Below are 18452 nucleotides of genomic sequence, written 5' to 3'. Positions count from 1 at the left end.
GATCACACTGGAAATACACTTACTCATGAATAAATACCCTAAAGTTGTCAAATTCATAAACAGATCTTTGGGAAAAAAGAAATAGTGATCATTGTTATCTTCAATATTTACTACGTTAGTTGAGATTTTAGATTATAGGCTGTCTCATGTTAACATTAAATACTATCATCATGAAAAATAATCACATTGATGCAATCCAAATGGTTTTTGAGGAGATATTATTATGAAAAGACTGATATAATTGATCTGAAAGCATATTTTCTTTATTGGAAAAGGCATTTTTCAAATGATTCGTACAAAAATATGAAATTGCTGCATTTTTTTTTATACCACAAAGGTAAAGGTGGCTCTGGCCCTATCTGATCTTGTCATTTATACCAAAGCTGAGAAGTTCAGAAGCTTTCAGCATTCAAGACTGTATCAGCAATTTAATGAAAGTAATTCTATTGGGGAGACAGAAGCCCGAAAACTTTTAAAGCTGAGAGGTAAATTCTTATGATTGAAACAGATGAAGTGTTTAAACAACTTTTATTCACTGCTAAAATGTCAAGATTGGTCAACGACATTTATAAAAACGGTATTCTCATAAGCTTTCAACATATTTAATGCAATTTAAAAAGAGGCTATCTGCCTCAGGTCACATGAAGTTTTATTTCACAGAATTTGTTTAATTAATTTTTTTAAGTCATGAAATTTTGTTTGGCAATGTCCAGCATGGACATTTTTGTAGGGAGAGCTCTGGTGAGCAGTTATTGGAGGAAAGCCGTGAGTGACAAGGTTGAAGAGGTAGGCAGAACCAAATTACAAGGAAGTGAACTTTGTCTTAGAATCAAAGGCAAGCAGGAGAAGATTGAAGTCTCAGGAGTCACACCATCCCCTATGTGTTTTTGAAGGATGTCTTTGATAGCAGTGCAAAGGTGAGACTTCCTGTAGGGACATGAGGAAGGCTCATGGTAGAGAGCACAGAGCCACAGTGAACTGTGTAGACTCAGCAGGCACCTAAGATAGACAATGAAATAAACCTAGAACCTGTATGTCCCAGGTGAAGGAGAGCGAGGACGTGCATCCAGGGCAGGCTACCAGACGGCTATACAGAGTGCGTACTGTCCTGGCACGTCTGCAGTGGTGCCGCTGGTCTGCATGGCTTCTTTTTACTGTCTTCTGACTCGTAACCTGAGTTGGAGGATTCTGTTTGCTAGAGCCAAGATGCAAGGTCTTGGAAAGAGGATGGGAAGCAGACCTTACCCTTTTGTTAGACTTGTATGGTTGGGGAATAACCTCAGCTCAAAAAGGGATGGACAGGGCACCTGGGTGGCTCAGTAGGTGAAGCATCTGACTTCAGCTCAGGTCGTGAAACCATGGTTCGCGCACAGCATCAGGCTCTCTGCTGTTGGTTTGGAGCCTGCTTCGGATCCTCTGTCCCTCTCTCTTTGCCCCTCTCCCTCTCACGCTTTCTCAAAAGTAAAAATTAAAAAAAAAAAAAAAAGTAAAAAGGGATAAGCAATTAACTCAGCAGTCAGGTGACTCTCCAAATCCTTCTTAAAAAATACAATCTACCATCTTGTGTAGAAACACCATGACAGGAATATCAGCACCTGCAACTGACTCAAAAAAGCTGTTGGCTATTTGGAAATACAGATTCTGGTATATTTCTTGGTTAACCTCTTTGGGCTGGCCACCAGTGCCCAAAGTGTTTTGAGGTATACTTCAGCTCATCTCTTCAAACTGTCTCTAGGTATTTTAGGTCCTTTTGTTTGCTTGTTTTTTAACTGTAGATTGTGTCTGAAATAAATTCAGTAGGGCTGAACCACAGTTAATAGAATAGAATAGACTTGAATACAAGAGATGCAATATAAGTAAGTGGGAAACATAATGAAACAATTATGTGTGTATATTGTGTGTTGGGTGTCATATAAAATATATTTCTTCCTGTGAGTGTTGTTAACAGGGTTTAAATTTGAATGACCTACTTTGCTAGCCTCTATTCTTTCAAACTATTGGATGGTTTTTGTTGTTCAAGGGGAAAGACTTCAGCGCACAGCAAAAGTAGTTCTAATTCTCTCACTCTCATTGTGTTAGCCACCTGCTCAAACTTTGATAAGGACTGGGAAGTTCTGAGTCAAGTCATAAAGTTTAGCATCACCGTCTCTTCGGAAAGAGTATAGAGCATTTTTCTTCCACCAAAATCCAGTAATAAATAATTAATTCTGGGGCGAAGGTATGCTCCAAGAATGTCCATCATTATTAAAAACTTAAATGTCACTAAATTTATAATGCAGAAAAATCAGAAACAACTTTTCATATGAGTGGAGACATTTTAATCATTTAAAAATAATGTAGTAGGTGAATATTACTGAAATGGAATTATTTATTTTTCATACTATTTTTAAGTAAAAAATGGAAGTTTATAAAAGGGAACAAATAATATGATTAAATAAAAAATAAGAATATACATATGACAATAGAGTGAAAAGATATATACTAAGAAGTTACCTGGTTTTTAATTGAGTGATGAGATTATATATAGTTTTATTTTTTATTTTTTCTTATTTGATTTTCTCATTTATTTAAAATGAACATAAATTGCATGTATAATAACATAGTATGTTTAATTTTTAAAACTCAATTTCAGAAGTAACAAGATGATATTACGTTAAGGGTCTTTGGTGATCATTCATCTTTATCACTTTGTAGATAGGCAAAATTAAGATCCAGAAGAGTATAGATTTTACCAAAAGATAAACATCTTGTTTAGGGCTGGATAAGGGATCGTGATAGTTGGACATACATGATGTATTTATACATGAGTAGCTTCAAAATAAACTTTCTCTCAAGGAGTGTGTAACTTCTAAAATTGAGAGCTGATGAAGTTAATTATTATTAACTTCAGTAATTATAATTTTTAACTTGACAATGATTCTATTCTAGTTTGACTATCAAAGGTAGTGGGCCATAGGCAATAAGCATTTCTCCTAATCCTGGTCACCATATTAGCAGGACTGGTTGTGGGAACAGGATCTGCTTAATGAAAGAATAAAAGCCTTGAAGAAACACGAAACTGTGTTAAAAAATTCAAAGATGTCCAATTGTAAAGGGCATAAATTAGTTTTGAATCTCAAGTGATTTAAATAGAATATGTACATATATATAAGCTTATAAAAATATGTAAGTAGAAACATAAATAGAGAGAAACAAATGGACTGTGTGTGTGGTGTGTGTGGGTGTTTGTGCATACGTGTGCATGAACTCTAAGTATAGACCTTATCTCAGTAAGGAAAACATTTGAAATAGTCAGAACTACGGTAGTCTCCCTCATCCATGGGAGATACATTCCAAGATGCACACTGGATACCTGATGCTGTGGAGTACTCAACCCTATATATGCTATGTTTTGTCCTGTACATATATTTCTATGATAAAGTTGAGTTTACAAGGAGGCACAGAGATTAACAACAATAACTAACAATGAAATAGAATAACTATAACATACTATAATAAAAGTTATGTGAATGGGGTCTCTCTCAAAATACCTTATTGTACTGTACTCACCCTTCTTGTGATGATGTGAGATAGTAATATGCCCACGTGATGAGATGAGATGAGATGAGGTGGATAATGCAGGTGTTGTGATGCAGTGTTAGGGTACTAGTGACTGGTGATTTGTCAGAAGTAGGATGATTTGCCTCGGACCTTGGTTGACTGTGGGTAACTGAGACTGTGGAAAGCAAAACCACAAATAAGGGAGGACTGCTGTATTGGGAGGTAGCAGGTTCTCTTTCAGTGGAGACATGCAAACAGACATTGAAGGAATTTGAGGGAAGATGCTGTGGTGGTTAGGGTTGGCAGCTGAATTGAATAACTTTAAGGTCCCTTTCAATGCTGAGAATCTGTTGACTATTCAGCTGGGTTAATTTGGATGGCATTATATCTCTTTATGTGACTTACATGTGATTCTGCCCTAATGTGAAAACCAATGTAAAAAAAAGACAAAATGAAGAAAGATACAAGTTTGTTTTAAAAAATGGATGCATTTTATTTGGGATTTTTATATATTCTTACATCAAAGAAATTAATTTGGATGTGAAAAAATGAAATATATTATTTAATAATTTTTTTCTCAAGTGAATGCTTAGTATACATAAAATTGTCGAATAAAAATTATTAGTTTCTCAATAAGAGTGAATTGCACCGTCAAAGACCTGGATTTATTTTGATTTCCATGAATTGCAAATATTTTTGCCTAAACAATACATATCAAAAGTACTGAAACAATTCTAGGATTCTATAACGTAGAGAGACATAGCAGTTTATTTAGTTTATCTGAAATCTCTCATGATGTTCTTATATTTTTTTAGCCCACGAGTTTGTTCTTCACACCAGGAGGTTCATTACCAGAATTTATCCCAAAGCAACAAGAACAGACTCCTCTAATTTTAATCCTCAAGAATTTTGGAATATAGGTTGTCAAATGGGTATGTTACACTGAGTTTTGGCAAAAAGAAGATAATAAATTCATTTTATGAATTAATGAACGACTTATGAAAAGAACTTCCTGAGTAGATTTTTTGACCCTGGGTGTTTTGGGGTCAGGCAATAATGATGAATCATTGGTTTCAAGAGCTGAAGTTACTCCTAAATGGGTCAGAGAGGGTAAATCTAAGTGAGAATTAGGCACATGGAAGTTAAATTCATGAAGAGTTAGCATGGGAGAGGTAGGAAGAGAAAAAAGAAATAAAAATGGATGTCAGAGGACAGTGAATATCAAGTTCTTTGCTTGAAAGATTTGCTAAGGCTTCTTTAAATCAAGTGACTTCTACCTTTTATGCTTTACACCAGTTCTACATTCACAGTACTGAAAAGTGAATGAGATTGCATAGCTTTGTTATTTGTCTTTACCAGACTTTCCTTATTCCAAATTGATTAGCTGTTATCACACAGGCACTAACCAGTCAGAAGGTACCAGGTGTAAAGCCCTCTGCTCCTGGATTGCAGCAAGGCTCATAGGTTTGTGGAGAGAGGGGAAGAGTGGGGTTAGGATTGGTGGGTGAGGGGATGTTGGGGAGAGAGAGGATGGTATTACCAGCCTATATGGATATATTTTTATTTTTCTTTTTTATTAAATTTTTTTTATTGTTTATTTCTGAGAGAGAGAGAGAGACAGAGTGAGAGCTGGGGAAGGGCAGAGAGAGAGAGGGAGACAGAATCCGAAGTGGGCTCCAGGCTCTGAGCTATCAGCACAGAGCCCAATGTGGGGCTCAAACCCACAGACTGTGAGATCATGACCTGAGCCGAAGTCAGATGCATAACTGTCTGAGCCACCTAGGTGCCCGGATGTATTTTTATATTTTAACAGCAATTATTGCTCTGCCTGTTTTTCCCTTTCTCTTTAAGTGATAACAGTATCCCTTTGGACCTGAAAGTTTATAATATATTTGGTGTCTTTTCTTCTGGCACCTAGTGTGCCGATTTTCTCTATTCTTGTATTTCCTGAATGTCATCTGATCTGTACATTGCTATTCTATAATTTATATTGTATGCCAGCTTAATTTTTAAATCAAAGTTATAATTTAAAAATTGAACTTTGAAACTCACCTTCGTAAATTAACATACACATGGCAGGAAGAAATGCTTAAAAATCAGGAATTATTCTGGCTAATGATGCTTGCTCTTAAAATGTTTAGAGATATAAAATCCATGATTAGGTTTCAGTATATCTTTTAACTGTGTTTATTTAATTGTACCCTCTACTTCCTGACAATATCAAAATACTTTTTGCTCACAGTGGCCTTAAATTTCCAGACACCTGGTCTGCCTATGGATCTTCAAAATGGGAAATTTTTGGATAATGGTGGTTCTGGATATATTTTGAAACCACAGTTCCTAAGAGATATTAAAACACAGTTTAATCCGAATAAACCACCAAACCAGAGTGATCCAGTTACACTTACAATAAGGGTAAGATTAATAGCTTTTACTTTTTATGGTTATTGTATAAGCTGGAGAGTATGCATTAATATTTTGAGTTCTACTAATTTCCTTTAATGTCCTTTAAATTTCAGTTGATCTTTTTAGATATTAAAAAGGAGTGGTATTTCAGCACCATTCTGTATCTGAAAATCTTTCTGTTGACTTCTGGCATGAATGATTACCCTGCTTGTGAATAGAAATATTGACGCTGAAAGCTTCTTCTCGCCAAAGTTTTTTTATTCCATTGTCTTTAGGCATTTAATAATGTGATAGAGAAGTCTGAGTTCAGCCCACTAGTTACCCGGTGGATATGCTACTCTCTTCCTCCTTAACTTCACAGAATTTTACTAAAAGATTTTAGGAGCACCTTGCTTTTCATTAATCTCCAGATTTAGACTTCCACAGCTCAGAAGTTTTGCCCCTTGTCTCTGAATAGTGTTTGGTTAGTACTTAGAAAACAAAAGTATCCATACGCTGTTCATGAGTATCTGCCCGCATGTGTACTAATTCCTGTCAACTCAATTCCTGTCAACTTTTTTTTTTCTGCCTTTGATTTTCCTCCATATCTGATTTTTTTCTTTACTGATTCTAATGTAGATGTGAATTTTTCTTCTGCATCATCGGTTTCTTCCCCTCTAATTTTTATTTACCTCACACTGCTTCCTTTTTATTTCTGTCTGTATCCTAGCCAGCACCCTTTCCTCCTGACTCCTGTCTTGTTATTTCATCTTTTGTTTTATTATATAGTCTGTGTCGTTTTATTGGGAGTAAAAGTAGTTGTCTAAAATTTATTGTTTCCATTAGTATAGACTTTTTTGAAAACTTTCTTATTCTTCTATAACCAAAGTGCTATATTTATTTCCTTTTTTAAATGTCACTGAATCATCTGAAAAGCCCCTAGCTTTTTCTGTCCATTTAGTTATAAGCAATTCTATTTTAGATTGTATCTGCACCTGTGGTTTGCAACAAATTGGGTGGGTAGGGCGCTTTAGTTCCTGTCTTTAATTAACTAGTTGCTCCTAGAACCATGTGAATCATCTCAGGTTCTTTTTTTTTTTTAAGTTTATTTTATTTACTTTGAGAGAGAGCGCGCACACATGTGTGCTCAGTGAGGGAGGAGCAGAGAGAGAATCCCAACCAAGCTTGGTGCTGTCAGCACAGAGCCCAATGCAGGGATCGATCTCATGAATCATGAGATCATGACCTGAGCTGAAGTCAAGAGTAGGACCCTTAATCAACTGAGCCACCTAGCGCCACCCCTCACCCCATCAGGTTTTTTGTGTCTCCTGTTCTCACTCGGGAGTGTGTTGGCTGTGCTGGCTGATGAGAGCTTGCCTTCTCTGGTTCCCTGGCTGTCAGAGTGCAGGAAATGCTATCACCCAGAAGGCATGCCCCCATAAGTCTTCCTCCCTTGGCTCCTTCCTCTACGGTCCTGTTGTCACGGGGCTTGGGGGACTATTTTCATCCACTTCAGGCCCTAGCCTTTTTGTCCCAGCTGAGAATGGAAACTTCAGAGATGTTGCCGTTTTCCAGAGATGGAGGTGGAAAGAGAGTATAGCAAAATTGAATGAGACAGAAATGATCCTGGCCACTGCAGCAGATAGTGGCAGCAAATATATATATACAGTAGCTATATATAGACTATATAGTAGTATAGTGCCAAAGTATGTAGCTGACTTTTTTCTTGGTTGTTAGGGATTCTGGGACTCTAAAGTAAGGGCATACGGTAGCTAGGTAGAAACTGCCTTCCGTACCGATGCAGCCCCAAATCAATTAGTTGGCACTCTTTCTAGGATCCAGCAAAATATTGTCCATTAAACTGCCTTTGCAAATATAACTTTGGCATTCTTTTTGTATTTTTTAATACAACAATTTAAAAGATTAGTAAATTTTTCTTTTACTTTTTCGTTATGGTGTTAGCTGGAAAGTATACATTAATATTTTAACTTCCGTGGATTTCCTTTAATGCCTTTTAAATTTCTGTTGATCTCTTCAGCCTCAATAGGTGGGTGGTATTTCAATCTCTTTCTACATCTGAACCAAGGTCTCCCTGTTGCCTTTTTGCATGAACGAAAAAATGCGAAAGTCTGCATTGTTCTAAACACCTAGTCTAGTAATTGTCATTGCTGTTCCGGTGAGAGAAAGGGATGAATCAGCCGCTTTGTGATCTATTCCTCACAAATCTGCTTACTGTGCTGGGGCTTTCCTATCTCTTCCTACCTGTCTCCGTCTCAAATGATTCTTTCTTGTTCACATTTGTGGGCTCCTCTTCCTCTACCCAGCTCTGAAATATTTATATTGCTAAGGCTTTTTCTTAATCCTCATCTCAAGCTATTCTCCTTGTATCCTTTTACATACATTCGTGGTTTCAACTGCCAACAATGCCCAAATCTTTAATTTGACTTCATTTCTGGAATGTAAAGGAATATTTTAAATACCCTACTTAGCATCCTTACCTGTTTAATCCCTGTTCTGTCAAACTTAAAAATATTAAAGGCTGAACACCCCTGCCTGGTCCAATCTTATTTTCTTTAAAGGTCAACGAACTTAGTCGAATTCATTGTGTCAATTAACTCAGTCTACAAAATTGGGAACCATTCCTCTCTTTCCACATCTTTATCAATTACTGTGTTCAATCCATCTCTAAATTTCACTGATCCTACTTCGAAATATCTTCCTTATCCAATCTCTTGATCTGATGCCATATGCTACTTTTTTTTTTTTTTAAAGAATTTGTTACCTGTCATCACATTTATTCCTTTGACCTTCTAAGGGGTTTTCACTTAGCCTGTCTCAGTCCTCCTGACCCATCTTCCACAAGTGGCCCAGAGAGTTTGTGCCCCATACTAATCTCATCATGCCTACTTAATATTTCTTTATGCTTCCTGCTTGCTTTCTTAGTTGGGGCTTAGCCTAATTCTCCAGCCCCACTTCTCACCACTTCCAGTCTTGTAGCTTTTTCTGTAACCATATGGAAGCCTTTTCTGTCCACATGCTACCTGCATGCATTGCTTATGCTTTTTCCTTTGGCTGGATTATTCTTCCAGCTTTCACCTGCCTGTTGCCTTCACACTTATTTTTCAAGATTTACAGGGTCACTTATTTTTGGAAGTTTTTTTCCTCCACTAAATTAGTTACGCTTCTTTTTGTAGTTTTGTTTTTCCATGACACCCTATACATGCATATACTAGCCATTGTATTATACAGGCATATGTCAGAGATATTGCAGGTTTCATTCTAGACAACCACAATGAAGTGAATATCGCAATAAAGCAAGTCAAATGAATCTTTTGGTCTCCCAGAACATATGAAAGTTATGTTTCTACTATACTATAGTCTATTAAGTGTGCAGTAGTATTCTGTCTAAAAAAATGTACGTACCTTAATTAAAAATACTTTGTTGGGGCGCCTGGGTGGCGCAGTCGGTTAAGCGTCCGACTTCAGCCAGGTCACGATCTCGCGGTCCGCGAGTTCGAGCCCCGCGTCAGGCTCTGGGCTGATGGCTCGGAGCCTGGAGCCTGTTTCCGATTCTGTGTCTCCCTCTCTCTCTGCCCCTCCCCCGTTCATGCTCTGTCTCTCTCTGTCCCAAAAATAAATAAACGTTGAAAAAAAAAATTAAAAAAAAAATTTAAAAATACTTTGTTGCTAACAAATGCTAGCCATCATCTGAGCTTTCAGCAAGTCATAATCTTTTTGCTGGTGGAGGGTCTTGCCTCAATGTTGATGGCTGTTGACTGATCAGGGGTGGCAGTTGCTGGAGATTTGGGTAGTGTGGTACTGTTCCATCAGCTAAGTTGATGTAATATTCTAAATCCTTTGTTGTCATTTCAACAATCATCACAGCATCTTCCCCAGGATGAGACTTATCTGTTCAAGTTTTATCATGAGATTGGAGTAATTCAATCACATCTTCAGGCTCCACTGCTGATTGTAATTCTCTTGCTGTCTCCACCACATCTGCAGTTGGAACACACACACATTTATTAGTTTGCTGATTTACATGGGCATGGTTTGTGGCACCCCCAAATAATTACCATAGTAATATCAAAGATCACCGAACACAGATCACTATAATAATATAATAATAATAAAAAGGTTTAAAAGTGAGAATTACCGAAATGTGACACAGAAGCATGAAGTGAGCAAATGCTGTTGGAAAACTGGTGCCAATAGACTTGCTCGATGCAGAATTGCCACAAGTCTTCAATTTGTAAAAAATGCAATATCTGCAAAATGGAATAAAATGAAGCTCAATAAAACAAGGTACCCCTGTAATTGTTTATTTACTTGTACTTGTCTTTCTCCCCCACTTGTCTGAAGGCCCTGTAAGGATAAGGACTGTTTCGTTCAAGTCTTATCCCTAGTGCCTGACACAAAGTATATGTTCAATATATGCAAGTTAATTGAATGAATGACTTCTTTTTCAAGTTAAGAATAGTAAAGAGAACATATGTGCTCTTTGATTGAGAAAGAGAAGATGGAAGATGGCTAGTATGCATGGATGTTTACAAATGCCACCTGTTTGCTTCTGAAGGGTCTCATGTAGCAACATAAGTGGCATGATGTAAAACAGGCACGATTAATGATTTTCCCAGGAAACTGCTGCCATAGTCACGTGGGTCTTTCTTGCTTGCTTTGATCATCGTAGGGAGCTTTGTGATTATAACTTGTGCAAATTGGGGAAGGCATGACTCAGGGTTCAAAAGGCATAGTTTTGCCATTTGCTTTATGTCCCCGATAAAGACATTTCAACATTTCTGGTTTAATCTTTGTCATCTCTCAAATTAAGAGTTTCAGATTACGTCAACCCTTTTCGAACTTATAAAAACAGTGCAACCATTTTCCAAGTTCAAAGTCTGATGCATAAGGCCAATAGATGAAAGCAGAGGTGCTCTTGTTGACCACTAAAGGTCTTCTGTTTGACATTTGTCTTCTGTGGTGGCCCCTGAAAGGGCTTCTGTGAATCAGAGTGTAAAAATTATTTGAATAATAGTTTCTAAATTCTCTGTCAGTTCTCATATTCAATTATTATTATTATTTTTAGTGAGATGATTTTTTTTTTTTTTTGGTGTGATGTGCACTTAAAAGCCGAACTTTTCCGTATCGGCAAGGGTCTATTACCTGCAGAGGGGATATTCAGCTGGTAGGCTCTCGTGTCAGTGTGCTAGTTGTTTATGGCCAATGTTCTGTCTAGCTAACCTGGTGTCTAATTTTTGCTGGTCGATCAATGCCCATTCCATACTAGTTGTTAAACATTTGCACAGTCACCCTGGTTTCCAGCTAATGTTTAAATGTGTGGATGTAGGAGAGGAAAAATTACACATTGGCACTTTTTCTGTTTCTTTTTTTTCTCTTCCTTCTTCCTTCTTTCATTCTTATTGAAACTTATTTATTTGTTCCTGTTTATTATAATCTTCAGAAATTAAAATTTTGCCTCAATTTTTATGTTAGTACATTTTACAAATGAATACACTTGAATAATTGTCTTTTGTTTGGACTTTGCTCCTTAAAGTAAGACAAAACTTAGCTTCAACAGTTAGTTTGACTAATAAAAGGTTAAATAAAACTATGATTAGTTTAAGTGTTCTGATACCCAGTTCTTAATATACATATGAAATCATTGATTTTGTCAGACTCAGGTTAGTTATGATAATATTGACAACAAGAGATAATATAAGATTTTGTGATAAATTATCCAAACATATAAATTATACTATCAAGAATGCTATCATAGGAAATTATGCAGTGTTTTTTCTTACATTTCAGAAGTAGTATTAATATTGTTTCTAATTTTTGGCTGTAGACAGACAATATGAATTTCAAAATGGTTCATGTTATCAGAGTACTTCGGCCTGATTTACAGTAGACTGTGATTATAACAATACTTTTAAGCAATGGCTTTTAACAGCCATAAAATACTTTATTTGATTTATTTTATTTTATTTTTTAACATCTATTGATTTTTTGAGAGAGAGAAAGAGCTCAAGCAGGAGAGGGGGAGAGAGAGAGGGGACAGAGGATCTGAAGCAGACTCTGTGCTGACAGCAGGGAGCCCGATATAGGGCTCAAACTCATGACCACGAGATCATGACCTGAGCCAAAATCAAGAGTCAGACGCTTAACTGACTGAGCCACCCAGGCACCCCCAAAACAGATACTTTAAAAATAAAAATATACGTTGAACTATAAAACTCAGTGTGAATTCTACTATAATTATATAGTGAAATTAGAATAATGTAGACATATTCCTAGTATTTACCTATTGACGCTTGAGAATAAAAGGGTTAAAGTTTAAAATATACACTATATTCCACTCTTAATTTTTTTGTGGGAACTGAGAGTCTATAATCTTTTCTGAAATACATGTTTTATTTTCAAATTACATGACCGTACAGTTTGATATCCTGCTAAATTTCTGTGTTCAAATACTTTTGTGCAGCTCATCAGTGGTATCCAGTTACCTCCCAGTAACCATTCATCATCTAACAAAGCTGACGCATTAGTGATTCTAGAACTTTTTGGTGTTCCAAATGATCAAACGAAACAGCAGACTCGTGTCATTAAAAGAAATGGTGAGCTCCTAACATATTTTATTGAACTTCTACTAGATTTCTTGCTGGAAAGCTTATAATTTGTCTATTGATAGAGTTTTGATACATATTTATTATTCATAAGGCAAGGGCTTTGCATTAGGTTTAAGGTGACCAAAGTGTTATATACAGCAAAAACAATCTGATAATGATTGAATGTATTGTTCAGATATATTTTCAGATTACAGATACAAAAATTTATCTGGTCTGAAAATTGCTGCTTTTTTTTTTTAAAGTTTATTTATTTATTTTGAGAGAGAGTGTGAGCAGGGTAGGAACAAAGAGAGGGAGAATCCCAGGCAAACTCCATGCTATCAGTGCAGAGCCCGATGTGGGGCTTGAACCCACAAAAAAATGAGATCATGACCTCAGCTGAAATCAAGAGTCGGATGCTTAACCGACTGAGCCACCCAGGCACCCGAAATTACTGCTTTTTTACCCTTTGACCTCCTTTTTATGTACCATATTGCTGAATTCAAGAGGCATTTTGATGGCTGCAAAGCTGCTTAGCTTCTAGCCTTTGTGTAAAATAAAGAATGTACAATTGTTCTGATACAGCATGTTACCCATTTTTACTTCGCTGTTTGAATTATTTTAGATCAAAGGTCTGTGGCTTCTGGCTCTGGCTAAAGATGCCATAGAAACCCACTCATACAATATTTGGATTCATAATTCAGTCATTTTTGCCAGAAGGGAAATGTAGAAATGAAAGTGACTTGGGTAAGATTTTCAGTTCCACAATCCTGTGATATTTTATGTAATACAGTACTGATGTTGTCACTTCTTGGTTGAGTTTGAAACCATTAAGGACATTACAGTGTAGATTCCTGGGATTGACCTTTAGTCAGGATCACCTTGGAGGAGACCTTGGAACTGATTCTTGAGTCTGTAATTTTCTTTGAGTGGGTATTCCCAAAGTATAGTGGGCTTCATTTCAGAGTCTGAAAGTACATACCAGATTAAATGGCACTGACAGAAAAACAGGTGCAGTTTTAACACTCTTTTTTTTTTTCTTGGGTGGGTAATCTCCAGTAATATACACCATCTGCCCCCTGCACTGACACCCCAAATACTCTTCCAGTGTGGCCCCTCATGCAAAGGGCATGGAAAAAAGATGTGGGGAGTTTTGGTTACTTCATCATAGGTCGTCGATGGGAAGGGATATTGGTGATGACCTGCCGCCTTATTTGTCATTCCTCAGAGCTGAAGGCACATTACAATGGATTTGTCAAGAAATGGTAGCTGCTTATGTCAGGAAGCTTATAGTAACCTATCTCTTGTTCTCTTCATCCCCATACTTGAATCTTCATGGCAAGATACACAGAACATTTATTTATACAGCACACCCCTTATAATGTGTTTCTAGCTCCCATTAGAATTTAGATTACGTCCTGGGTTTTATGGAAATATTCCTGTGAAATTAAATTTGGTGTATCTAACATTACTGAGCCTGTTTTATTAGAAGTCTGATGCTAAGTATCAAAAAACTTAAGATCTACACTGATTAAAGATATTATTATTTATGTATGTCCCAACTAACTCCATTTTAGATAGTTTTCAGTTCAGTATGGGACACGAGATACAATAAAACTATCACGAGAGTCATTAGTGTTTTTTTTTAAGTTTATTTCTTTATTTGAGATAGAATGAGAGCATGCAGGGGAGGGGAAGAGGGAGAGAGAGAGAGAGGAGAGAGAGAGAGAGAGAGAGAGAGAGAGAGAGAGAGAGAATGAATTCCAAGCAGGATCTGCACTGTCAGCCAGACACAGAGTTCGAACTCACGAACTGTGACATTACGACCTGAGTCAAACGCTTGACCGGCTGAGCCCCCAGTTGCCCCAAGTCATTAGTGTATTAAGGAAAGTACAGAGAATTGTAGTGGAAGGGGCACATTTGGAGATGGTTTTGGAGAATGAATAGGATTTTTTTCCCAGAGATTGTGGATGAAAGCATTGCAGGCAAAAGGAATAATATGCACGCTAAAACCTGGAGAAGACTAACTTCAAACATGCTAGGTGAAAGTACTGAAGTTTAAAATGGGTGAAGTACAGGGTACTTAAGAGGGATTAGTGTGAGATAAAATATAAAAGTTAGGTTGGGAATGGTCATGGAAAATCATGAGAGCCATGATGAGGTGTTAGGTACTTTCTTTTCTGTGTTGTATGTAGAAAATGAATAGAATTAAAACTCTTAAGCAGGGATATAACACTAATATAGTTGAGCTTTAAGGAGATTATTTCTACAGATTAGGTAGGAAGACGTGTATGTGGGGGAAATGAGGAATACAAAATAGAGTCAGGATATGACTTCATGGCTAGAGGATGGGGAATTCAGGCCAAAGAAGGCACAGGCATCAGAAAAGCAATGGAGGACTTATGTGAGGAAGACTAGCGGGAGTAAAAGTCTAGAAACCTGGACAAAGGGGGATACTAAGGTGGCTTAGCTGCTAGAGTAATTGTGGTGTAATAAGAGACATGAGAGTGGAAGGAAAAAGAACATATTTGGGTAAGGTGTGGAAGAAATTCTTCAGTTTTGGTCATGCCAGAGAAAACTGTAACTATCAAATTTGGTATCCTGATTTACTTCCCTTCTTTCCTCCTTCCTTTTCTTTCTTTCTTTCTTTCTTTCTTTCTTTCTTTCTTTCTTTCTTTCTTTCTTTCTTTCTTTCTTTCTTTCTTTCTCTTTCACAAATAAAAAGACCTTCTCATAGAATACATATGATATATGTGAGACAGAGAAAGGGAGACTGTTTATAGTGAATTAGGGTTGGAGGAGGAAGATAAGTCAGTATAAGAATTTTGTGCAGACATTTTGCAGTGTCTATAAAGAACTGACTCTTAGACCTGCTCCTGTACTCTATGGAGTTTTCTCTTTTCTTTTTTTTAAATTAACTTATTTATTTTGAGTTAGAGAGCATGAGTAGGGGAGGGGCAGAGAGAATGGGGGACAGAGGATCTGAAGCAGACTCTGTGCTGATAGTGGAGAACCCGATGTGGGACTCGAACTCATGAACCATGAGATCATGACCTGAGCCGAAATCAAGAGTTGAACACTTAACTGACCGAGCCACCCAGGTGTCCCAGAATTATTTCCTTTCTTAAGGCAAGGTAATACATTCATTATACCCGCATGAGTCAATTGGTTTAATATTTTCATGGGCATAGACAGTATTCTGGATCACTCTCAGGTAAATGTGTGCTTGTTGACCACAGATGTACCACAGAAAACAAATTCTTTACAATTTGTGACAAATTAGTCACAAATTCTTTAATGCTTCTGGAAGGGTGACCTAAAGAGCAAAACCTATTGACATAGCAGGCATAGCATTACCTTTGTACATGAAAACAATACATATTATTTCACCCTGAACCTTTGAGTCTTTATTAAGTAGATTTTATATTTTATCTGGATGTGAATTTCTTTTTTAATTTTTATTTATTTTTGGGAGACAGAGTGCAAACCAGGGGAGGGGCAGAGACAGAGGGAGACACAGAATCTGAAGCAGGCTCCAGGCTCTGAGCTCCAAGCTGTCAGCACAGAGCCTGATGCAGGGCTTGAGCCCATAAAGCGTGGGATCATGACCTGGGCTGAAGTCGGACACTTAGCTTCCACCCAGGGCCCCCGGATGTGAATTTGATTCCATTAAATTACACTTAAGAATTGGATGATTTGGGTCATATTGTGATGGATTTCTTATTTGGCAAGAAATTGTTGTTTGGGATGATTTATTTTGCTAGAGATCTAACTTACTCATCAACTTGGGACTTTAAAGTGAGCACTTAGTCAAAAGAAGGATAAAAGGCTGGCTTTGGAGCACTTAGCTCTTAGGCCAACAACTGTCTATGGGGTTCTTCCCATAATAGGAACTGCTATAGAAAAATTATGTTATTTAATGTATTTGTTACTGAAATGCCCAAACATAGCATTCATGTTGCCTAATGAAACATTTCTGCTCTGAAATCCGACTCCATTTGTTTGAATTCTTGTCCTGCCACTTAATGACTATGTATGTGAAACCCTGAGGAAGTTGTATAACATATTTCTGGCTCAGTTTTCTCATCCGTAAATATGGGTTGTAATAACCCTGATGGGTTTGTGGTAAGAATTAAATGACATTATCTACTTAAAGTTCTTATATTGCCCAGCAATACTAAAGACCCAATAATTATTGCTACTGTCATTATTATTCCTTTCTCATTGGATGAGTGAAAAATTCAAGTGCTCTAAAACATAAGCTATTAACATTACTAAGTGTTGAAAAGAAAAATTTCAGAGAACAGCTGTTATGTATTATTCCCTAAAGAACACGTCTATGATTCTTTGATTATATCTTCCTTTATCTTTCAGCTTTTAGTCCAAGATGGAACGAAACGTTCACATTTATTATTCAAGTGCCAGAATTGGCATTGATGCGTTTTGTTGTTGAAAGTCAAGGTTTAATAACTGGAAATGAATTTCTTGGCCAATATACTTTACCAGTTTTAAGCATGAACAAAGGTAATATTCCTAAAAGTAACAGGATTGCGATACCAATTATAATTTAAATTTACCAAAGACACACATTGATATACCAAATAGCTCTATTCATGAGAGTCAGATGTAAAGGAAATTTTATGAATTGACACACATTTTCTCTCAGTGGAATTATAGAAATGTGTTTTCACATGGAAGGTGGGGTTGTGGTTTGGGATTGCTGGGAAGACAAATTAGACCAACTTGGTATGTATGAGCATTTCTTTACATGGATCATCGCTCTTTTGTTTCAATTAAGAGTAGTCATGACTACCACAAAGAAATAAAGGATGGGAATCAAAGAGAAGGGACAAGCAGTGACTCATTCTTCTACCCAAGGAGAGACTGGGAACCCAAGACAATCCCTTCTTGACTCTTTTCAGGGCTGCCTTTATGTTGTAGTCAGCTTGCTGGGGTGATTTATACTCTGCCCCCAATTACCTCGTCCCAACGTGTTTGTGTTTACTTCTCTAACACCATCTGAGCTGTACCTTGGAAACAGAGTCTGAAGCAGAAGGGTGGTGGCTAATTTAGCACACTGCACTTTGAGAGAGAAGAAGTGTGAGCTGTGTGTTCAGCGTTAGGCAGTAAGAAGTCAAAATAGAAGCTTCAAATATTTTATAGTTTGTGGGGAATTAACACGCAAGATGAATATAACTATGCTGTCATAGTTTTTACCTATGCTTAGTAAAGATAATGTTCTTTCTCAGCAGCTCTATCGGGAACAAGGCTAATTTATCTTTATTGTTCTAATTAGCTCTGATTCCTTTTGCAGGTTACCGTCGTGTTCCTCTGTTTTCCAAAATGGGCGAGAGTCTTGAGCCTGCCTCACTGTTTATTTACGTTTGGTACGTCAGATAGCAATTAATAGCACCTGACATATCATTAGCTATACATCGTAATAAAACAGCCAAAATGAATGTCTATATCTTTTTTTTTAACATGAAGCAAAATAATTATTTGCAAAAACAGAAATATTGAGCAAGTTCACCTGTAATGCGCAAAATAGAATGGTGGAAAAAGGAGAACCAAACCTTCAGAGGTTCGCAACAGTGTGGCATTCTTGTCAGCCAGATTTTCCTGTTCCTCTATTGCTGAAGCTGCTCTTGCCACCTGCTTGTATCATTTTAAATTGGTAGAACTTACAAGCTCTTAAAATATGTCTGATTATATAAGATATGTTGGCAAATATTTATCAGTAAAAAGAAATGTGAAATCTAAGAGTGTTTTAACTTCTTGACACCCACTACTGCAAGTGGTAGTGAAAAGGAATTAGATTCCCAGGTGCTTTGTGCCCTTTTATATCCTAGACAGTAATTAGCCCCTGCCTTCTCAAGCTAGTTCTTAGATGCTGTGCATTGGATTTGGTACCCTGTAATTACA

General features: G+C 37.0%; 1 protein-coding gene across 1 annotated transcript in view; it reads left to right on the top strand.

Annotated features, from left to right (window-relative positions):
* The window catches only part of PLCZ1 (phospholipase C zeta 1), a 44003-nt gene extending 26073 nt beyond the window's left edge, over positions 1-17930 (top strand). Inside the window, exons 8-13 of the mRNA XM_030323253.1 lie at positions 334-485; positions 4356-4472; positions 5783-5955; positions 12407-12539; positions 16905-17054; positions 17845-17930. Coding sequence (XP_030179113.1) covers positions 334-485; positions 4356-4472; positions 5783-5955; positions 12407-12539; positions 16905-17054; positions 17845-17930 — 811 coding nt within the window. The remainder of the gene's footprint in view (positions 1-333; positions 486-4355; positions 4473-5782; positions 5956-12406; positions 12540-16904; positions 17055-17844) is intronic.
* The last annotated feature ends 522 nt before the right edge of the window (positions 17931-18452 follow it).

This window comes from Lynx canadensis, chromosome B4 (assembly GCF_007474595.2).
Source record: "Lynx canadensis isolate LIC74 chromosome B4, mLynCan4.pri.v2, whole genome shotgun sequence".
Classification (NCBI taxonomy): Eukaryota; Metazoa; Chordata; class Mammalia; order Carnivora; family Felidae; genus Lynx; species Lynx canadensis.
Note: the sequence above shows the minus strand (reverse complement) of the source record. Positions and strands in the feature narration are given on the sequence as shown.